A 22,977-nucleotide genomic window follows, 5' to 3' on the forward strand; every position below is an offset into this window, starting at 1 on the left:
AGAGACTCCATACCGTGTCTATTCTGCACGTTTGAATACATTTCTAGTTCCAGTAGTTACACACCTAAACATCTCGTTTCCGTTCCGCTCCAGAGCCCAGAGGACAGGCACTCTCTGACAGCCGAGCCCACCAGCATGAAACCAGCATCGCAGGTAAAGATGGCCGTGGCGCCGAAGGAGGTCTGAGTGCCGATCTTCTTCCCGGTGGGGGGAGGTGGCAGCTCGCCGCAGGAGATAACTGCAACACACAGGCCCAGACAGAAAATTAGCAGGAAGAGTCCACTGGATACTTTGAGTAATGTTTTCAATCAAATACAGTATATATAGTATGATATATACAACACTCATATTCCTGATGAAGAAATTATCAGTACAATTTGAAATGTCACAGAATTAAAGCTAAACCTTAAGGCGCGATTTCAGGTGATCAAATGAAATCTAATCAGTAGAAATTATCATTTAACACACCTCTATCATGTGATAACAGCAAATTTATAATGAAAAGCTTTTACAGCCAATTTGTTTTGGTCCTTACTTATTAATAAAAATATATTCTCATTCCAGACTCTTATCTGTTATTCAAACTGTTTATAAATGACAATGGTAGCATCAGGCTTCCGGAGGTGAGTCATTTCTCCACATCTTCACACACTCGCAGACTTAAAACATTAACATGAGCATAAAATTATATAAAAATAGGCAGAGGGCACTTTGATGGAAAAGTTTGAAAATACAAGTGTTTCCTTTTTCGGCAGAGAGTTAGAAAGAGATTTAATATTTTACCTCGATTATATCAGAGCTGAGATAATCAATGTTAGGGATATGGATATAATTGGCAATAAGAACATAATCAGCAAAATTATATACATTAAATGGCAACTGTGTAGTTAGAATGGGGATGGAAATATTTGCACTAGAGAAATGAGGCTTTAGGAAATGATTTGTATTTCAACCTGGAGAATATACCATATATTCCATCAGCAATAAAGAAATCTGGAAGATGAGCTGCAGAGATGTTGACAGGTGGAGATGTACTGTCGCCCAAGAATCTCTTTATTCTCCTGTCTTACCTGTTGTAGCTTCTCCTGACTTCAGCCTGACAATACGACGGGACAGTTTGCCCTCTGTCCGTCTCTGAGAACATCTGAGTGCATATTTCTACCGAGCTTCACTCAGTTGTTATCTATGCAACTACCTGAATCGACCTTGGTTGCTATGGTTACTGCAGATGATAAAAGGGGATTACGGTCCTACCCTGCATACAAGTGGTGGAAGTGGGAAACCTCACTCTGACCTTTCCCACTGAGTGAGAGATAACTCATGAATAAGGCAGAAAACAGTGTTTCAAAGGAGAACAGTTGTATGAGAGAAATAGATCAGAACATGATGATTTATTTGTCATGTATTAAAGTAAATGAAGGATCTGAACCGACAAACATGTCTCAATGTAAGGATTTGTACGCCTACATGCTCAGCTATAAAAGTTCCTTCTCTGCCTCCGTCACTCACCCTGGCAGTGTGGCCTCTCGTTCTTCCAGCTCCACACGCCAGTGGGCAAGCACTGGATGTGGGCGGGGCCTAATCGGTAGTACCCCGGGTCGCAGGTGAACACGATTCGAGTTCTGTATTCATAGTGCGAGCCGTTGACGATCCTCCAGCGGCCGTGCTCCAGAGAGAACGACCCGATGCTGGGACATACCACCACTGCAGGGACAGAAAGGAGGGGGAGGAGAAGACAAAATTAGCTTACGTTTAAAAAAAAGGATAAAACACAATTTCCATCTTAAATAGTGTCAGATAGTAAACAGCCGGCTCAAAGTGGGGCCAAGCCACTGTAAAATATCTCACAGATGCATAATAATGACTCAATTTAAATACTGATGCCTTTGCCATAAATGTCTACGACTCATAACGGTGATTGCCTACAAACGAGTATATGCATCATACTCAGTGGGACGTGATTATTTTATATATTTACCTCTGGTGAGGAAGTTCGGGTTTTCGCACAGTTTGGTTTGTTTATTTGTTCGTTTGTTTGTCAGCAGGATTACACAAACAAGAACTCAAACGATTTCCATGAAACTTGGTGGAGGGTCGGGACGTGGGCCGAGAAAGAAACCCATTACATTTAGCTGCAGATCAGAATATTGCCTTTTTGGACATTTTGACTGATTTCCTAGGGAATAATTCATGGATCTTGATGAAAACAAGGGGAGTGATATATATGAGTGTGGGGAAACAAAATCTGGCACGTTAACTAGCGGTTTCACTGTGGGTTACATCAATTTTTTCAGCAGCTGAACGATGACAAATAGGACGAGAAACCTGTAACAACTGTGTGGCTGAGTTAATGTGTAGTCATTACAGAATTAGCACTTAATACGTATCTTCATGAGAACAGAATATATGTTTGGTGCAGAATTTAACTGTTGGGCATCGGCAGAGGAATGGGCCATTGTCGATCTCGTATGTGTTTAGTCTGTCCAAAATTTGTCAAACGACCATATTTGGCATCGGTGATTGTTGATATTCTAGTGGTCCGACTGTTCCATGTGTTACTCACCAGAACACCGCGGTATCTTATTGTGGTTGCTCCACGTTCCGTCGGGCTGACAGATGGCCGACGTCAGCTCTTTGCTGGAGAGTCTGTACCCGTCGTTACAGAAGTAGGAGACTCTTGTTCCCACGGAGTAGTCGGCCGTTAAAGTGCCGCCGTTTGTTGGAGACTTGGGCGCCCCGCAAGAAACAGCTAGGGGGAGAACACCCAGCAGTTAAAAGAGGACGACATGAGAAAAGACAGAAGACACATCATGTCTGTCCGGGAGGCAGATTCGATGAGTTTGAAATATTTCTTGTGATTCAAAGCCACTGGATCTATTGTGTCTTTGCAAACAATTTTACATATTTATTCAATGAACTGAACAAACTAAAAATATGCAATCAAGAGATGCTTGATCTCCAGCTCCAACCAGGTCTGACAAAACACGGCTGACTCTGAACATGCTGCTGCGCTGTGTTTTTAAAATAGACCCGTCTTTTTTAGAGCAGCTGTGTTATTACAGGGTGTCGCCAATCTGCTATATGTTCTTCATTTGACTTTCTATCGGCTACAAGCTGTGCCATCGCATGGAGATTTGTTGTGTGGGATTAGACATGAGGAGGTGTAACATGAAACGCCATCAGGTCTCTGCAGAGCTCAATGTTACACATTCTAAAAACACACATGCACAGAGACGGAAAGAGAAGACAAATCATTCATGTTTCATTTCCTTGGTCGAAGGGATATGAATTATATACATTTATACCCTTTCTACAAAAACAATGGATCTGACATTTCACTGACTTGAATTTTTTGAATATGTCGACTCTGGAATAAAAAAGAATAAATTGATACTTAGAGGGGAAAAAGGTTTTCGAGGTTCATGGAGAGGACAAACTTGGCTCTATTTTCTGCCACACACTCTGTTTTGGCAGTTCCATCCCTGTTAGCTGCTTTAGCTGTGACTCAAGCTGGAGAAAATTGTAAGTGGAATTTATTTTTTGGTGATTAAATTTATTTTCAATGACCTTAAGATTGAATTGCATTTAAAGGTCCAGTGTGTAAGATCAAGGTGAAAGGGATTAATGGGCAGAAATTGAATAGAAAAAATAATCCTAGAGTTGTTTTCTCTAGTGTGTTTTATCGAAAATGTACAAATTGTTGTTTTCTTTACACTGGAATGGGTTCTTTATATTTAAATACTTTATATTTTTCATCAGGAGTGGGTTCTCTCTACGGAGGACGCCATGTTTTTTGACAGAAGCCCAGACTGGACAAATTAAACACTTTTTGAGTTCATGACAGCTGAAGGCTACCACAGGTTCTCTTTCATGTTTGGAAGGGGTGGGTGAGGTGAGGTGTATTCAGCTGCAAAATGCAACTTCGCCACTAGATGTCACTAAATTGTACGCACTGAACCTTTAAGTAAATGTCCGATAATGGCTGGCGTCATCTTCTACCTCTCCTTGGACGGATGCACACAGAGTACAACGAGTCACTGTTACACGTGACCAATCCGTGAAAAGTTCAGTCAAATAGAAAACAACTTGGCTCCGATTCATTTGAGAAATAATACAAAATAATAAAAATACAAAATCATCCATAACAAATCCAAAGTCCAATTCTAATAGTAATACAAATAATTCCAATTTATACCATTTAAAAAAAAACATGCATCATCACATATACACACATTCCACAAACAGACCCACCTTGACAGGCTGGTACAGGAGAGTCCCACGCATGGTTACCGAGCGATGAGCGTCGGCAGGTTGCCGTGGCGTTGCCAATGAGACGGTATCCACGGTCACAGGCCCACCGCACCACGCTATTGATGTGGCCGCCGCTCTGAGAGGAGATGGAGCCGTGAAGGGGAGAGTCGGGCGTGGAGCAGTACAGGGCTGGAGGGGAGGAAAAGTACAAAAATAAAAAAAGAGATTTGAAGTAATGTCAAACCGACACTCTGACATCAAAGACGCTAACTGAAGAAATCTATCCAAAGAGTGAGACAGGAAATTGTCCCTTCACACCAATTTGGAGATTATAGCTTCACAGATCAATGGTTATGTCTGCATGCAGGTGTGCAATATAAACATTATCATTAGTCCCTTACTACAAGGTTTAAGTGTTAGGAACATTGAAGTCTGGAGTCGTGATACAGCAGCGATTAGATGACACTTTCCCAACACAAGTCACGACTGCATATAAAACACGACTGATGGCAAAGCTGAAGTGGATTAATGACACATGTGTAGTTTTTTATGGATAAAATATACATTTTAAAGACAATAATAACATGTTTTATTGTATATTTCAAACTCTTCAGTTGTATTATCACACCATGTACAATATCTCCAAACACTAGCACAGCTAAACTAGAAATATTAATGATTATTCATTATGGTGATTCACAAAATGATCTTTTTTCAGACAATCAATGAGTTTCAGTCGCTGTCAAAAATGCCCGAGAAGTCATGAGCTGCTTTATGCAATTTTATGAAATATTCTCTCAAAAATAAAACATTCATCCTTTATTCAAACATTATTGGCAATGGAAAACTGCTGGAACTGTAGACGAGTTAAATAATATTGGAGTCCATCAGTTGTTTATATTATTGGCAAACTGCGAACTCTGTCTGACTCTATATCTGTGGGTGTAGCTCAAGGTCCAAACACAGAAATGTCAGTCTCTCAAATTATATTATAATATAATAAGTTTCTTGTTAAAAAACTAAAAAAAAGACATACCAACATATTCCGTATGTCTTAATAATGAGTAAAGTACACTATGGTATAACAACCTAATTGTGAACCGTTGAAGTTGAACCCTCTTATTAGTAGGCGCACAGCATATGTTGCACAATCCTCGCAGATGCCCACATTAACCACAGCTACAGATGAAGGTTACTGAGCGTGAGCATCCTGGGAAGCTGTTTTATTTTTCTGTTATTATTCAATATATCATTCATCATACAGAACAATGGTTCTGTTAAAGGTTAAAGAGGCAGCCTCCTGAGTGGAGGATATGAAGTGAATACGCAAAGTCAACAGCTGATAGCGTCTCCGCCCCTGCAACTGTCATAAAGTGTCCTTGAATAAAGTACTCAGCTCCCATTACCCACGGTGCTTAATGTCCAACCGTCTAAAGTTAGACTCAGCAGGTGCAGGTGCACGACTGAATGCAAAGCTCTGTAAAACAACATCTGTGCTCCTCCAGGTTTCCTCGTGTGAATGGAAGTAAACCCATAATGCATTCCAGTCATGTGCTTTAGGCAGACAGAAGTGAGGAAGAAGATAACGCTGAAGATTTAAACCAACTTCCTTGTATATTGTGCGATTTCTTGGCAAAACTTTCTCTTGTTTGTCATTACGTTTAACGAATTATGATACAAACTTTGGCTCAATTTAAAAGAGTCTTTTATATGTTCTTCTGTCTGTCTAAATCTGTCCTAGCAGCCATGCATTACAATGATAATATAAAGTAGTAGTAAAAATAAAGTTGGGATACATACTTCGGTACTCACCAACATAGCGCATTTTGAAGCCTTTCTTGTTCGTGCCGTGGTCTGAGGACCAGCGGACCAGGAACTGGTGGCCGGAGGTGGTGAGGTTGAAGGGTGTGGGCAGGTCGCCGCTCAGCGTGGCCAGAGTGGGACTGTTGGGTGAGGAACCTGAGAGAGAGCGAGCAAAGGTGAATGAGAAGAAGATGGGGAGGAAGAAAACACACAGAAGGGTGAGACACTCAAAAGAAACTGCAATTCGTTCTGTGCTGGTGCTTGAATTAGAAGTCTATATATAACTGTATGTCTGGTTTTTCCCATGGTGGTCAACTTGGATCATATGTGTGTGTGTGTTTTACCATCAAATATCTCCAGCACATCAAACTCTCTCTCCGTGTGGAAGCTCTCGAAGGTGATGGTGACGTTGTATCCTTTCTCTACTGTGATGCTCCACGAACACATTTGGAGATTGGGGTAACTTTCTGGCCAACCGGGGCTCAAGATAACACCTGATGAGTCGTACCTCACGTCGTGTGCCGGGCATTGGACTGTGGACATGGTAATGAAATGGTTAATTCAAATTTATACACAGAATTTCCATATTATAGCTTCAGATATTCTGTTAAAACCCTTTTAGCTGCTGTGTTGACACACACACACACACACACACACACACACACACACCTTGGCATGTTGGAGGAGGGGCATCCATCTGCAGTCTCTCTCCAAGGCGACAGGTGAGAATCTCGCTGCCGACCAATGAGAAGCCAGGCTGGCATCTGTACCTGATGATGTCACCTGGAGGGACAGAAGCATTGCATGAGGAAAGTGTTCGGAAAGAAAAACAAGCTGAATAATGAAATGTATCATCTACAATTACTCATGCACTGCACTAAAGTACAAAGTTGATGTACTTTTACTTGAGTTATTTCCATTTGCCATTTTTCTCCTCCACTTTATGTCTGAGGGACTTAATGTACTTCTTACTCCACTACACCTTTTTGACAGTTTTACAAATTAAGATTTGACATAGAAAACACATAATCAACTTTCACTGTTATAAATTAAACTCCCCAACAGCTTCTTAAATAGTTTAAAGACAGTTTCACCTTGACCAAATAGATACAGGAGCAATTATATAATATTATTCACATCCAGTGGGTCTTTCTTAGTTCGGACACATATGGAGAATATGAGAGCATAAACATGCATCTCCACCTTTTCATACAGTTTTTTAAATATCATTTTCTCATACAAAAATATTACACAGCACCAGTGACTCTGGATCTTCATGGTTATTATTTTATTCTATTGGCAACTGAAAGGTCTGCATCCTCCATCAAAGTGACGTGTCCGACAGGCAGCTCACCTATCTCCAGCTCCCCGTCCTCCATCAGCACGTCAGCGCTGGCCACTTCTGGAGGAGGCTGACAAACCCTTAATTGGTAGGCTGAGGAGGAGAGAGAACACAGAGGGGGACGATTTAGATGTGAAAAGAAACATGTTTGATCAACTTAAACTGGGTTGTCTGATGTTTTCTTTGTTGCTGCTGTGAATGTCTTAAATCTAAGGTTCTTGTGGTGCTGCATTGAGAAATCCTTCCGCGACTCAAATAAGGACACAACCTGTTGTCTGCTTATTTTATTTAATCTCGGTTGTATCAGTTTAACTTCACTTTTTAAAGTTCAGGCTGTCCGGTCACCAAACCGTGGGGATCGACAAATAGACGCTGCCCGCGCAGACACAGCCCTGCCTTGAATCATAAAGAGCAAGTGGCTTCACAGCTTCTGAGCTGAAGGCTGCAATCAATATGACTGCATGACCATAGATCACTCACTAACAGAGTAAGAGAAAGAGGGAGAAAACACAGATGGAGAGCGGGAGGGAGGGAGAGACAGAGAGGGCTGAGGGCTGTAAGTCAGGATGAAATTGACTATGAAAATGAGACCTGCCAATAGTATCTGCTGCTCTCATGCATATCAAAGCCCTGTGGGGTGTGTGTGTGTGTGTGTGTGTGTGTGTGTGTGTGTGTGTGTGTGTGTGCCAGTATGCCTGAGTGTGTGAGAGGATCACTGTGAGCAGTCATTGATCTCACTAAGCTCCGAGAGCGTTTTTTTTCTTCTTCTTCTCTTATAGCTACTTCCACATTCACGTCACATCTTCGTCTTTCGTCGTCTACATGTCCATGACAACACCATCAGCCGCAGCCCGGTCCTCGTCCCTGCGCGGGAGGTTCTGGCATTCAGAGCCGCGACCCAGACATAAATAAATAGAAGGGCGACGGCATTGATAAACATTCCCTGAACGGAGGACTGATGCTTCCGCTGGGGTATATTTGGCATTTCCAACCAAAACTGCACTTTAGCATCTGTCTTCGAGACAAAGTGCTCCTGAATTTCTGCTGTGTCACTAAAGGACGCCGAGGAAGAAATGTAAATAAATAGAAAATGTGTTTCCTCACTAGGAAAATCTATCAGGAGCGCTGCTTATTTATTCCTGCATTCATTACTTAGACTTTTTTGTCTTTTCTAGATTACGAAATAGGGGAACACGACCTGCTCACACAACCCTGACTCTTGCCTTTCTCTTCTTGTTTTTATCATCTAATAAAATTGAATTGACAAAACAAAGCTAACGACCACTGGCGCGCATGCCAACCCGTCTCCCACTTCTCCATCTCCCGCGTCACTCTCTGCTGTGCGTCCCCCAATAAAGCAGAAATTGAAAATATACTTGGATCTGTCAGCTGGTGCACTTCCTGTGCGAGTGTGACAGCTGACAGTTAAAACCTGCAAACAGAAGTTCATTAACAGCGTGTCATCTGTCTGAAAAAGGGGAAGCCTGCTCAAAATAAAAAAATAAAAACCTGACATCGACACTTACGAGCAGAGAATATAAATTGTTGGAAAAGAAGCCAATGGAAACTTGGAGGAAAAGGCAGGAGAGAATGCATGTATGAATTCACAGTATGAGAAAGAGAGAGAGAGAGAGAGAGAGAGAGAGAGAGAGAGAGAGAGAGAGAGAGAGAGAGAGACCCTTTGACAGACTGTGTTGTGAAGGGTGATACAAGTAAAGAAAGTAAGACTCATTAGAACCCATTCTGTCAAAAGACAATGAACTGTTCTGACAGGGTTGAGTAATATAATTATTATTTACCTCACTGTCTGAGGAAAACCCTGCAATCCCCAAAGTATTTGCATTTTTGCTAGCAATAAGCAATTTTCTCACTGTTTATAAAACTCCTTAGAATAAAAATGATCTGGGATCAACCTCACGACATTTCCACCTTAGCCTCCCATCCCTACTCTGTGAGATATTGTACAAAAATACGATACTGTTAGATTTCTTTATAATTTCAATGGTCTCAACTTTCCTATGTTAAAGTCAAGAGATAATGTATGTTGTGATCTGGCACAATATGGATCAAACTGAATTCAAGTGAATTTATCAAGAGACGCTACATTTGAATGTTAGAAAAAGCTGAAATAAAATAACAGGGATTAAATGTTGCATTCTACCCTGTTTCTTAGAGTTTCTCATATCCATGCAAATAACTAACCATTATTTGAGCTAATCCATTGTATGCATTGTTGTAATGTTAACCTTCAAAGCTTCACGTCAAACCACAGAAGGAAAAACATCATAATTGGAGCCAAACGATTTCACAACAGTCGTCCAAAAAAAAGATTGATGTTTGCAGGCAGACAGGCAAAACGGGAAAGGAAGACGATCGGGCAGGATTTCATCTTAAACAGTGGTTGAAAACAAAGAGTAATCTGAGTGCAGTGAAGGACCAGAGCGAAAGATTGAAATGAAATGAAAAACTGTACGGCACAGACAGTTTTGACACAGAGACAGAGCAGCGAAAAATACAATCTCCCAAACTCTGAGGAAGGGAGATGACTCTGTGTGTATGTGTGTGTGTGTTTTTTTGTGTGTGTGTGTGTGTGTGTGTGTGTGTGTGTGTGTGTGTGTGTTTAAAACAGAAACATAAAAACCTTCTGTACAAGGAGAGACTCACTAATGAACAAACCCCAGTGAATGAATGTATTACTTGCGTGACTCCAGCAGCAATTAAAACACAATTTAAAAGTTTGTTCTTCATTAAGTTGTGCTGCGTTTTTCTCAATGGCTTCAAATTAGGGTAATAAACGTATTTCATTTGAATCTGATTACTAAATTCCCGAGAACAAAAGGAGGTTATAACCAAGGATGAGAAAAAAAGATGGATATGTGTACACAGGTGAAGTTGAAAGATGAACTTAAAAGTAAAATTAAGTTTCTTTCCGACAAACCACTTTAGAAACTTTAATTTCCTTCCATCATGAGACAAGTGATAAGTGATTGATTTGCGAACATCAGATCAGTTGTTCTTTGTCCAAGTGGTCAAACATATCAATCAAAATCAGACCATCATCGAAACAACAGCCATTCTCCATTTTATTTAAAAAAAAATAACTGTGTAAAATTCCACTTCATCTTCCAACCACAGCATTATATTTATCACACACAGCCTTGGTTTGGTTGGCAGTGGCCTTTTATCCCTTTCAGCGTTTTATTGAGCTTAACTTACATCTATCAATGATGTCAAGCATTATAACAATACTTCACTGGACAAAAAACTGGTCTATCCGCTCTGTCACCAAGGACATGAGACTGAAGAAAGGGCTTCAATGCCACACGAGGGTGACTCACATTGACAAACTATGCTCACGTACCTTGTGACTCAATTGGAGGCCCTGTGCTTTGTCAAAAATAAGCTCAAAGAAGAAGGTCTCGAAAGGGAGATGTTGAATTCCTACGTGGTCTGAATTTATCTACATCACCGCAAATACCAGTTTAATTCATGACATCAAAACTATCAATAGCTCCACTGGCCCTAATATATTATTACTGTGGTTTGGTTGTGATAAAGACTTATTGAGTCAGAGTGAGTGAAAAGAAGCAGGTGGAAGATAAGGAGGACAAGTCAAAACTCAGCGATGCCGTCAATGCAGCTGGAACTTATCACAGCGGCAGAGTTTTAACCAGCAGGGGATTTGTAGTGGGAATGAACCAAAGTGACCTTAGACAACCTGTCACCACCATCCCATTCCACATGAGAAGGAGGGCTGCAGGTGCAGATGGAGAATTTATCTGAGCAGGTGAGCATCCAAAGTTAACGCTGCTGACGGAAACACACTGACCGTCTGTCATAGACTGTCCATCAGCAGAGGAAGAAAAAACCTGCCCGCGTTGCAGGCTGTCCATAAAGATTTTACTGTCCTCAGCAGGCAGGCACGATTCAAATTGAATGAATTGCCCACTGGTTTTACTAAACCAGCTACAGATAAAATGGCTAATGAATGGAATTTGATACAGAGTGGACACAATTAAATGATGTGAACAGTCAATAATAACATCGCTAGCCCCCAGACAACTTTGACAATGTGGTTACGTTCTTACCGTGGTAGCTTAAGACAAAGAAACCAGCTCCAGAGAAGTCCGAGTGGAACTTGATGAGGATGATGTTGGAGGTGGAGTAGACCGACTCCAAAGCTGTGTTCCCACTGAACTGGCCGATCTGAGGAGAGGACTGGTCCGGACCGTCCCTGCGGAAATACAAAAAAGAAGATTCATGTCACAAAAAGGCGCACTCATAGATTAAAGACCCACTAAGGAATGGACTTGATCTTTCTTTATAGAACAATGGGGGTAGAGAATTCAGCATAAAATATTATTGTTTAAGTTCTCGCAGTCGTCTGTGACATTTAAACGGCGATTTATGATCAGGAAACGGTTTCTCCGAGGGAAGAAACAACGACCTGGAGCTGCTCCACTGACTGGGAATTGGATTTAGACTTTGTGTGACAAAGTGGCAGCGCACCAGAGTGATTGTGCGTGAATGTGGGCTCATCTTCCTTCTCAGAACCATCTAAACAATATCACAAAGCTCATTCAGATATGAAACATTCACAAACCAACATTGTAGTGAACTCACAAAATACCAGAAGCATCTCCTGATGGATGAGTATTGATTTAACCGTCGTCAGATCAAAAGAGAAACAAATACGAATCCAGGTTCAGAATTTGACTTGGACCGACCTTTGGCTTCATTTCCGTCATAATAATATCGGCTTCATGAAAAGTTGCACAATTACCACACACCCCCGACAGGAAGTTATCCATCAAATGGCAGGACGGGCTCCTGGTGCAGTGTCATGAGCATATTTCACCTTTAATGACAACACCACCAGCTGTCAGACTGGGAACTAACCAATAGAGGGCTCATTATCGATGATTAAAAAGTGTCATCAGCAAGTTAGATGAAATGATTATTTCCTGCTGTTAAGTGTTTTTAAATGAGACCAATTATACCTGTCAGGTTATGCAAGGAATTATCCTCGCCGATGATTGGGCGGCTCGGAGTCGTTTCCATTCGAGGCTTTTCCACCTCTGATTGCTGCTGACGCTCACGCTCACTAACAATTATGAGAGCATTATGGCATCCAGCACACACACACACACACACACACAGACAGAGAAGGCCGTCCTGTGTGTGGTTACATCGGTGACATGTATGGTAATTCTTACCATGAACTCCTGTAGTACGGGTCCCAGTATGAGACCAATTAGCCGACTAACTGCCTGTCAGGTTGACTGGCCCCGGACGGAGGAGACCGCTGTGAAAATCACACCTTTACCACGGACACTGTGCTCCCCACGGGGGAGCCGGTGTGGTGGCAGCAAGGTTGTGAGTTTTTAAATGTGTTGCTGTCTTTGCTTTGTGTGAGTTCAGCTGTTTGTCTACTTTTCTGTTTTCTCCCAGCTGACAGCAGGGTCAGGGACCTGCTGTGGGACCAATTCATGGATTCACAGAATTGGCCGTGGGTGGACAGCACATGGCTCAACTATATTACATTATTGGACATGAGAAAGGCAGAATGGATGTTTTTCTGTCAGTTTTGTGTACAGCTGTAGACTTTATACATCTATATACTAAATAAACCTCATCTCTGTTATGTCGAGTTCAGATTTTGACAGATTTTGACGGACAAATCGGACAAAACAAGACTTTTCAGAATCAGAATTGGCCAAGTAGGTGTACACATACAGGGAATGTGACTAGGATTTAGCAATGCATTTACAGTGCAATCAAATAAGCTCTATGTGAATGAGTTTTCTGCTGTTAGTTCATAGAGAATGACACAACAGTATTTTGCATAATAGCCGGCACGACAATCACTTTTCACAACTAGACTAGGGAACTAGACTTGAGTGGAAACTTGGACAAACCGTGGTAGATGTTTTGACCTGATGGGATTGTTGATTAGTATATTAAATAAAACCTGGCCATCACTTTTAAGTCATCCAGGTACTTGTCTGGAAAACGAACATTGCGTTACCAGACTTACTCAGGATATTTTTCTTATCATTTGTGAAACCTGGAAATCTTGAAGGTGAATATTATAACAAGCTGGAAAATATGAGACAGACATTTGGTCCTCCTGTGTCAGTCGGGTGTCTGCTCTGCCAGATGACATTGCACCCTGCGGTCTATTAATGGGAAATAGGCTTTCGCTATAGAGGAGCAGCAGAAATACAGTGGCCGTATAGAAACGGCCTGTACTGCCTATTTATGGTTCTGCTGCCCCCTCGTACCTGCAGATCACTATGAAACATGCAATCTAAGCACCATTTAAACACCTGCATTGACAAAATGTCTGCTGTTGCCAATGGCCGCTCCCCTCAGGAAGAATAATGAAGAGAAAAGCCAAGGGTCGGGCGGGGGGAGAGAAAGATTCTTTTGTATATGAAATATGAGGCTTAGTGAGACTTGTGGGAAAAGAGAGAGAAGGGAAGAAAAAAGAAACATGACAAGAAGCAAATCATGTCAGAGTAACTAACTTTAAATCCAAGGAGAAATGTCTGTAGTCATAAAAAACCCTTGCAGGAATTCACCAATTAGTGGGCAGCTCTGAAAAGATGTTAAAGAGCATGAAGCCCTGGGAGAGAGACAAAGTATGTGTGTGTGTGTGTGTGTCTGTGTGTGTGTGTGTGTGTGTGTGTGTGTGACAGACTTTTTCCGAATATGGAGGAACAAATTAAATGGCGATTAAATGGCAAGCCAATAAAAAATAAACTTGTTTGCTGAAATAAACCTTAATGAAGCAGAAGGAGATGCAGAGATCTGTGAGAAGTGGCGACATAACGAGGATGAACCCGGTGAAATAAATAACTGATACCCACCACACAGTGATGTAGTCGTATATCGGCTCGGTGCTCAGCACGGTGAAGTTGATGTAGATCCCGTGTCCGGGCGGAACCCTCACGCTCCACACGCAGTCCTGGAAGTTGGGGTATTCCTCCGGGTGACCGGGAGAGTAAATGGTTCCATTTAATGATGTGATGTTCCCACCACAGAGAGCTGCGAGACACAACGTTAACAGAATTACCTTCAATAAATTACCGGCAAATTAGTATTAACTTTGTGAAGCTTGGGTAATTGTCTAGATGACCGAGGGAGGACGTGGCGATCAGTCTTGTAATAACACCTTGATACTTTTAATAAACTGTCATTACAGTTTTATTTCACTTCTGCAGCTCAGGTATTCTGTGGGAGTATTGCTCTGCACTCATGTAATCTCACCACTGCTGAGAGATATAACACTTCATATTTACAATTATATAAACTCAGGGTCCTTTAGTAGCTTTACAATTAAAAATTAATATTACTTGGATGAATGTGCAGTTACTGGTCATAAAGTTAAATTAACACAATTTCATGATGGCATTTCACCTCCACAATTATCGGGAAATACAAAATAACAACACTCCTGACAACTCTGTAATTACTTCGAGATTTATTTCATACACACTTTTTGTGGCAATTAACTTTCTCTTGTTGAACAGTAGAACATTTCTGTTTTTATTCAGTGTTGAGTTACAAAAAACGTTCTACTTTACCCAAAGTGCAACAATCAATTTGACCTGGTTGTACTCTGACTACACTGAGCACTATGCTGTGCTTTCAGAAAGCATGAAGTGCACATTAAAGGGTCATTCCCTACACTTCACTACCAAGTGTAAAAATATGAAATATCACTCATTAAAGCAAACTACTATAGAATGCATGTAACCTACCAAAGGTTCACAGATGCCACGACTCACCTTCACATCGCGGCAGCGGGTGGTTCCAGTTCCTGCTGATTCCGTGTAAACACGTGAGCGAAGCATCTCCGATCAGAGAGTAACCGGGCAGACATTCAAACGACACCGTCATCCCCACACTGAAGTCCGTGCCGATCACGATCCCGTTTCGAAAAGGCCGGGGGTCCGGGCAGCTCTGGAGCTGATAGGCTGTAGGGACGAGAAACCGAACACAGAGAAGATGACTCAAGAAAAGCTAGGAAAGACAACCATTGGTAGCGATAACATCCATTAATATAATAACAATGCCTGTATTTACCTTTTTACCTTTTTTAAAACACTCTGGCTGTGCTGCTGTCATCAGATAAGAGCCATTATTCATCCGCCACTGTAATTTCCCCATTAATGGAAATACCGGTAGCAAATTGAGGCTAATTTGTCAAATTTGTCACAATTAAAGTAAGAGTGCTTAGTAGTGAGTGCTTGTCTGATACTTTTGTTTTAATTTGATTTGTCGCTCCTGAGAAATGAGTTTGTATAAATCTTATGACCACATTAGCAAGAGCTGCTGTTTTCAGCTGAGTTAGAACCTGTCAGTTGTCAGCTCTTGTTTTTCTGCCTAGAGAATAAGTGTAAACAAGATGTTGCAGAGGAACTTGTTGAAGACAACATGCACCTTGATATGTGATGTGGAAGCCCGGCTTGTTCTGTGAGTAGTCGCTGTGGAAGAAGAAACTCGTCTGGTGGGTGGTGCTGAACAGAGCTTTGGGGATGACCGGGCCGCTGAACCTGTCTATGACCGAGCCGGTCTCCAGCGTTCCACTGCGGATCTCTAAGTAATCGTGGATCGCTTCGGTGGAGAAGTTCAGGAACTGGAGATGGATGCCTGGGAGAAAAGAAATACACAACTCATGACATTTACTGTAGATAACAAATTGAAAAGCATCGGTAAAGGCCACCGACATGAATCCAATGAATGAGCAGGCACTGAATAAGCCAGTCTGTAAATAACATAGATACACAGAGGTGGAGACAGACACAGAGAGAGAAAACAGATGCTCGACCACACAGGAAAAAAAGAACTGCACATATTTCATGCTCAAGTCCAAAGTTGACAGTGTTTCTTACCGAAGCCGACAGGTAAGTTGACTGTCCATGTGCAGTCTAATCCACTGGGGTAGTTGCCTGGGTAACCGGGACTTAGAATCACTCCACTTACATCTGTCATGGACCCACCGCACTGGGCTGGAGTCACGCACACACACAGAGAGAAGAAGAAAAGGTGGTTGGGTGTCGAAAGCAGAGCATCAGAAGCAGGAGGGTGACCTCACCGAGCGCAGCAGACTCTTTTCCCCTCTCTTTTTTAGAATATTGCTTCTGACCTGACACTTTGCAAAATTTTCAACACTAAATTAATATTCTGAGTCGTTAATAAAAGAAAACTCATTGAATAAATTAGCATTGTGCGAGTGTAAATGTGTCCGGGGCGCTTGTTTCCCCTCGTTTGCATTCTGATGCTTTGGCAAAACCGTGCATGTTTGTGGCAGAGTCTGACTTAACTTTGCATCAGTTTAAAATTCTCATCGCGTTCCGCACAGAATACTAAATAATAATCAGCTCATCGCAGAACAGTGAATTGATCAAACAGCTCGGAGACACAGCCATTTCTGCAGCACTGGAAATCTGCACGCGTCTTTGTGTATCCAGAGTGTGTGCATGTATGTTGTGGAGAACGACACCTACCGAGACAAAGTGGTACAGGGTAGTTCCATCTTCTCACGGGACCAGGCATGCAGGTGATATGTGCATTGCCCTGGAAATGAAAAAAAAGCAATCTATGATCAAACACCAGTTGGGAAATCACCACAGATGAGCAGATAAGTAAGTCTGTGTTATCTGCTCGACAATGATATTGCCATAACAGCGAGATTGTGTAACAGTCACAATGTGGAGCTGCACATTAAACATGACCAAAGGCAAACCTTCATTAGAGCTGTACAGTGCGCTACACAGAGATCGGGCAGACCACAACAGAGACATACATTATGCACGAGTTGTGCAAACCACACGAGTGCTGTGTGTTTAGCATGAGCCCGGGAAAAAACACCTGAGAATGGGGGTTTCCCTCTGATTCGCAGATTAAATAGTTCTTGGTTTGCGGAGCCAGGGGACAGAAGAACGAGTGAATGGCAGCACATCACAGACGCCGAGCAGCCTTTAATGATTTCAGACACATCGCTGGCAGTCGCTTTGCATACCACGGCAACTTGAAATTGCCATCCTCCGGTTCCCCAGAATGTGTAGTGAAGGACAAACAGTATGCAAACTAAAAAATATATGCAGGAGGTTGTATTCATACCTGAAGAGAGTATCCTTGTTCACACGAAAACTGCACAACATCTCCGACCATGAATCTGTCTCCTTGTCTAATTCCGTAGTTCGGAGTCTGAGGCTCCGGGCACGACTCCAGCCCGATAGCTGAAAGTATAAAAAAAATAACATTCGTTATACAAGCTTCAGTTAAAGGTGCAGTGTGTAAGATTCAGGTGAAAGGGATCGATTGGCCGTTTAATTTTAAATATTGGATATTTACATCGGGAATGGGTCCTCTCTAATGAGGCCACATGTTTTTTACAGTAGCCCAAACAGGACAAACTAAACACCTTTCGAGTTTTTATGACAACTGAGGGCTCCTTCGTGTTTGGAAGGGGAGGGTGAGGTGAGAGGTGTTCAGCTGCAACATTCAACTTCACCACTAGATGTCACTAAACTCTACACACCGGACCTTTAAGTTGTATGTATTTATTGCATCGGCAGCTTGTCATGCTGTCTCCACGGTAAACACTTTACCTGTATATTCCAGGTGAAACCCAGCAGCTGAGACACTAATATCCGAGCTGAAGCTGAGATAGAGGTTGTTGGATGTACTGTTGAGGAGGGGGGGGATGGTGGTGCCTGAACGCAGGGAGAAAAGAAACAGAGCAACAAAGGTCCATGAACACATTTTTTGGGTTTTTCAACCGAGGCTTAAAAGCAAATGATTGCAGTTATCTGACAACGCAAGAAAACAACAAAAGGCCTCCCGAACATAAGCTTTCCCTTTCTTTTTGTTGGTGAAGTGTTCTCAGAGGAGGGAGAGGGAATTACTTCTTATTTGAGACATCTGTTGTAGACTTAACCACTTTTCAAATGTTGGTTTGACCTACATAGCGCGGCGAGGGAGAAGTGCAGAGTAAAAGTCGGGGCTGCACGACTGAAGCAGAGCTGGCAACAGGGTGATTTGGTCGGGGCCCTTCAAAATAACATATACATTAACCTTCTCGAATCTTCTTATCACTGGGAATGTATAACTGTATTTTTCGAGCTAGCAGAAAATAACTACATTTCGGTTTTGATTTACATTTTGATATCCAGTGGCCTGTGTACCTGCGAAACATATCAATGCTTCAGAGAAATCCCTCTGGATGAACAGTGAATTAGGCCGATGGATGCCTTTTGTAAAGAGAATTAATTAGCAGGTTTCTGAACAGTCTGCGGACCCCCTGCTGGTTGTATTCACACTCCAGGATAAAACTCCCATTCATTATCATGACGGAAAATAAAGAAATATATATTTTTCTTAATTATGAATGATGAATGATGATGAATAATTAACGGCATGTGCTTAAGCACAGCGGCCATTTTTGGGAGTGTGACAGGATTCATTAACAATTGTAATTAACCCTTTTAGAAAGTTTTTATCATGACACAGCATGTGTTCACTCAACGTTATTATTAATGGAAAAGAATCACAATCTTAGTCGCTTCATTGCCCACTCTTTTCGATAATGTCTTATCCTGTTTGACATAAAGATGTCAAGCCCTTCCATAGATAATTTAAGGCAGCCTGCAGATAACCAGGTGACTTTGGCTCCTCTAAAAGCAGTATTAGTATCCCCAGAAGATGCTGACTCCGCATTTCCTTGAATTATTCGAGTAATTAAATCCAGAGGAATGCTTCGCCCAGCCTCAACACACGTTTTTGGCTGAGTGTGAGCTGTGGAAGCACTGGTGCAGAGGCTTTTGGAGCAGAGGCTGTTCCATTGTGGGGAGCGAGTGCAGACATCCAGACCAGAGGACACAGTAAGGTACGGAACGTGCATAGAAAAATAGAATGGCAATCTAAAATGTACAGCAGACATGATTCATAGCTTTTATGGAGCATACTTTCAAAACTACATTAATGAAAATGGGAAGGACACATTTAACATATTGACAGATCATGTGCAGCTGCTGGTGAGAGGATTTCCCTGCGACTAAAGATTTATTACTGACGCTGCATTTCAGCTAAAAATAAAGGTTAGGCTGCAACACAGTAACAGTCTGTCCTAAAAACAGAAAGCAGTGAAATGTGTTTTTGGTTTTTTATTAGGTCGATCAATCAACTTAATGCTATAGCAATTATGGTTTGTACCAACTAATTTATTGTTTTACTGTGTGTAATTAATGGTAAATATCAAGCATACTATAATTAAGAAAAGGTTAAGGTAAGATTGTGCAGTAAATTTTGCAAAACATTTTTTTGCAATCAATGTTTTTAACAGACCAAATTAAAGCTGGTGAAGCAACATCTATTTTTAGAAGAGAATCAGAGTGTGAGACTAATGATGAATTATTTATGCAACGTACATTTCTCATATGATTATCAAGGATCCCCAGATAAACAGTCAGGTGTCAGTGGGTGTGAACCTCAGCTCCTGCTGTGAGACCGCTTTAGATCCAACTGTGATCTTAGCAGGGGCCCACATGAGCAGCGTCTCACAACATTATGACAACACACAATGTTTCCCCCAACGATGTTGTATTTAATTAATAACTTTGATAAATAACTTATATTTACTGTGATCAAGATACAAACAGCCGAGAGTCGTGCTCTCTTGGCGACTTGATGTACAACAATAGCTTTAAAAAGATTGTCACAACAATTCAATTCTAAACTGTTTGATGCTCAATTTAACATTATGTATTGAAGTTAACCACAAGAAACTGATTACATTTTCGTTATTCATGTCATAAACATCATGTTCTTTTTCAGTTGCAGTAAATAAATGTGTTTACCGGAGTAGCTGCCCAGTCGTGGTGCATGGTTGTCTGCGCCATCGTAAAAATCCAGGGAGTCCCAGTTGTGCTCAGTGGCAAAACTCACCACTTGTATCTGAAGACGCCAAGAAAACAGAAAAGACAAAAACACATATGGTCTGTGAATTTGTGTAAATATTCAATAAAAAAAACTAATAAAAAGTTCAAAAGCACATATTACATTTAACAAACCTGTACTTGATGTGATGTACTGCAACAATTAAGACAAACTTTTCCCGTCTGAGTTTTGTCAACCGCATCTTTGTCTTTGTATTTATCTCAGAGCAATTTAGCAAACATGCAATCAAGTCTTATCTCCCCTGATTGCATCCTTTCTACTTATCTCTGCATGGTCCCTTTATCACAGATCATCCCTTTGTTTGTTAGTCCAACAATATCTTATCTTATCATCCCGCCTGCTCAGCTTTTAAGCCAATTATACGTCGGTCAGCCAGGAGACAGGCGACAGGTCCTACCTGTATCCCAGCCCCCTCTGGAACGGAGACCTTCCACACACAGTTCTGGTTGTTGTCGTACGGCTCCGGGTAGCCAGGTGACAGGATGGTCCCGCGACGAAAGGTCAACGCACCCCCACAGGGAACTGGGAGAGGGGAGAGCGTTGACAAACAGAGTGAGCAGAGAGGAGGGGGAAGTAGAGGAGGGGGAAACAACATTTTTTTCTGCAGGTAACAAGAAAACAGAGAGGGGGAGGCAAAAGAGCTAAAATCCTGCAGCTTTGGCAAAGGTAGATTTAGGGTCTGGCCAAAATAAAATGTGTTTTTTTGATTGGATGAGACTGCCAATTATATTTGCTCATGACATTAGTGCACTTTAAACAGGAAAATCTCTAGGTGTATCTTTACCTATACATGTTGGCAGGGTGTCGTTCCATTGGGCCAGGTTGTCTGGGACGCTCTCACAGCGGATGGCGGTAGAGCCGTGAAGGACGTAACCAGGGTTGCACTCAAACTGCACCATGGAGCCGACTGCGAAGTCGTTGCCGAGACGTCTCCCAAAACGAGGCTCAGGGACCGAACTGCACTGGGTGGAACTGGTCCTTGGAACCGCTGAAGACAGAAGGAAGATGTTACAAATGCTAAAAAGTCTCAATAATAATTGGAATTGCACATTGAGTGTAGCTTTTACTGATAAACTGTGGCATTTTATATGCAATGGTCACTTACAAGATACAAGAGATAACCTTTTATACCCTTTAGGATAAGGAGGGTAAAGCAGGGGTAGGGAAACTTTTTTTTCCTATCAAAGGCCATTTCAATTTTTGCAACATCCAGTGTGGGGCCACACTAGATTATTGAACACATATATCACACTAACCTTTCTAATGGTCCACGTATGGCTTACAAAGAAAGCAATTCCCCCCTGGTATCAAACTCTGCAGGAATCCCACACACAAACATTACTCGGCTGAGGCTGTTGTGTCATCACGGGCCAGAGAGAAAAAACTGGATATTTCTCTTGGTCCCCTTCCCAGTTTCCTTAATATTTTGTGCTATATCAATAATCTGCCCTGCGACGGAGCCTCGTGGGTCGGATCAAAGTGTGACGGGCTGTGAGTCCAGATGTCCTTTAAGGGGTATTAACTGGCTCCTCACACAAAACCTCCCTGCGGTTATGAAAGATTTCTTATGAAACCTTTAACCTGACATAAACAAGTCAGTTAAGAAAAACCCTAGGCCTGGAAAATCCAATTTATTTGATTGAAGTGGCTGCATTTAATTGTGCTATAGCTCAAGTGATTAGGGAATGTATAAGGCACGAGTACCACTTCTATTGAAAAGTGTTTTCTGACCTTGGTAGACGAAGTGGAATCCTTTGGCAGTTTCCGATCCGACTGTGGTAAACTTTATGGTGATCTGGTTTGCCGAACTCAGAGGGAGAGACTCACCTAGACAGCGAGACAGAGTTAAAGAAACAATCCAGCTATAAATCCATCCATCATCCATCCATCCATCCATCCATCCATCCATCCATCCATCCATCCATCCATCCAACTATCCATCCATCCATCCATCCATTCATCCAGCCAGGCAACCATCCATTCCTCAAACCATTCATCTTTACAGTCAGCAAGCAAGGCATCCATCCATCCATCCATCCATCCATCCATCCATCCATCCATCCATCCACCCATCCATCCATCCTTACCAGAGTGGGATCCAGACAGTGAAGATAACAGTGTGTTCTGTTGCGTGGGCCCATCATAGATCTCTACCACATCATTTAAAGACGTCTGGAACATCACAAATTGACCAAAGAGCACTGGAGATACAAAAATGAGGATATAACACACAGATGAAGGGATGAGTTAAACAGACTTGTATTGTGGCAAATTATTATTCCATGCCACTGTCTGCCACTGACCTTCCAATGATACAATTAACCTGCAATACCCAATTTAAATGCTATTAAGCTTCTGTGACAACTTCTGTTTGAAACCAACTATTGGCGCAAAATTACACATCAGTACTTAATAGTCAAAATATTACCTATTTTCATCATGCACTTGTCCAACCCGTCGCCCATATCAATTGGATTGGTTGTATCACTGCTCTCAGCTTTTAGTTTGAAATATGTGACTTAGTTTGTTAATTTATGCCAATAGAATGCAATATTTATTTATATATATATATATATATTTATACTTTATTACATTTCAAGCTGGAAGTGGCA

General features: G+C 41.8%; 1 protein-coding gene across 1 annotated transcript in view; it reads right to left on the bottom strand.

The window, feature by feature from the left end:
• The window catches only part of LOC133026467 (CUB and sushi domain-containing protein 3-like), a 313,843-nt gene that overhangs the window by 30,119 nt on the left and 260,747 nt on the right, over positions 1-22,977 (bottom strand). The window contains exons 34-54 of the mRNA XM_061093362.1: positions 22,453-22,566; positions 22,097-22,192; positions 21,150-21,353; positions 20,763-20,887; positions 20,266-20,362; positions 18,019-18,123; positions 17,528-17,646; positions 16,912-16,981; positions 16,297-16,413; positions 15,845-16,054; positions 15,190-15,378; positions 14,269-14,446; positions 11,485-11,630; positions 7,409-7,489; positions 6,724-6,837; positions 6,399-6,587; positions 6,052-6,210; positions 4,252-4,440; positions 2,564-2,749; positions 1,510-1,704; positions 65-238 (exon numbers count right to left, since the gene is read on the bottom strand). Of these exons, the coding sequence (XP_060949345.1) occupies positions 65-238; positions 1,510-1,704; positions 2,564-2,749; positions 4,252-4,440; positions 6,052-6,210; positions 6,399-6,587; positions 6,724-6,837; positions 7,409-7,489; positions 11,485-11,630; positions 14,269-14,446; positions 15,190-15,378; positions 15,845-16,054; positions 16,297-16,413; positions 16,912-16,981; positions 17,528-17,646; positions 18,019-18,123; positions 20,266-20,362; positions 20,763-20,887; positions 21,150-21,353; positions 22,097-22,192; positions 22,453-22,566 (3,057 nt within the window). The remainder of the gene's footprint in view (positions 1-64; positions 239-1,509; positions 1,705-2,563; positions 2,750-4,251; positions 4,441-6,051; positions 6,211-6,398; positions 6,588-6,723; positions 6,838-7,408; positions 7,490-11,484; positions 11,631-14,268; positions 14,447-15,189; positions 15,379-15,844; positions 16,055-16,296; positions 16,414-16,911; positions 16,982-17,527; positions 17,647-18,018; positions 18,124-20,265; positions 20,363-20,762; positions 20,888-21,149; positions 21,354-22,096; positions 22,193-22,452; positions 22,567-22,977) is intronic.

This window comes from Limanda limanda, chromosome 19, assembly GCF_963576545.1.
Source record: "Limanda limanda chromosome 19, fLimLim1.1, whole genome shotgun sequence".
NCBI lineage: Eukaryota > Metazoa > Chordata > Actinopteri > Pleuronectiformes > Pleuronectidae > Limanda > Limanda limanda.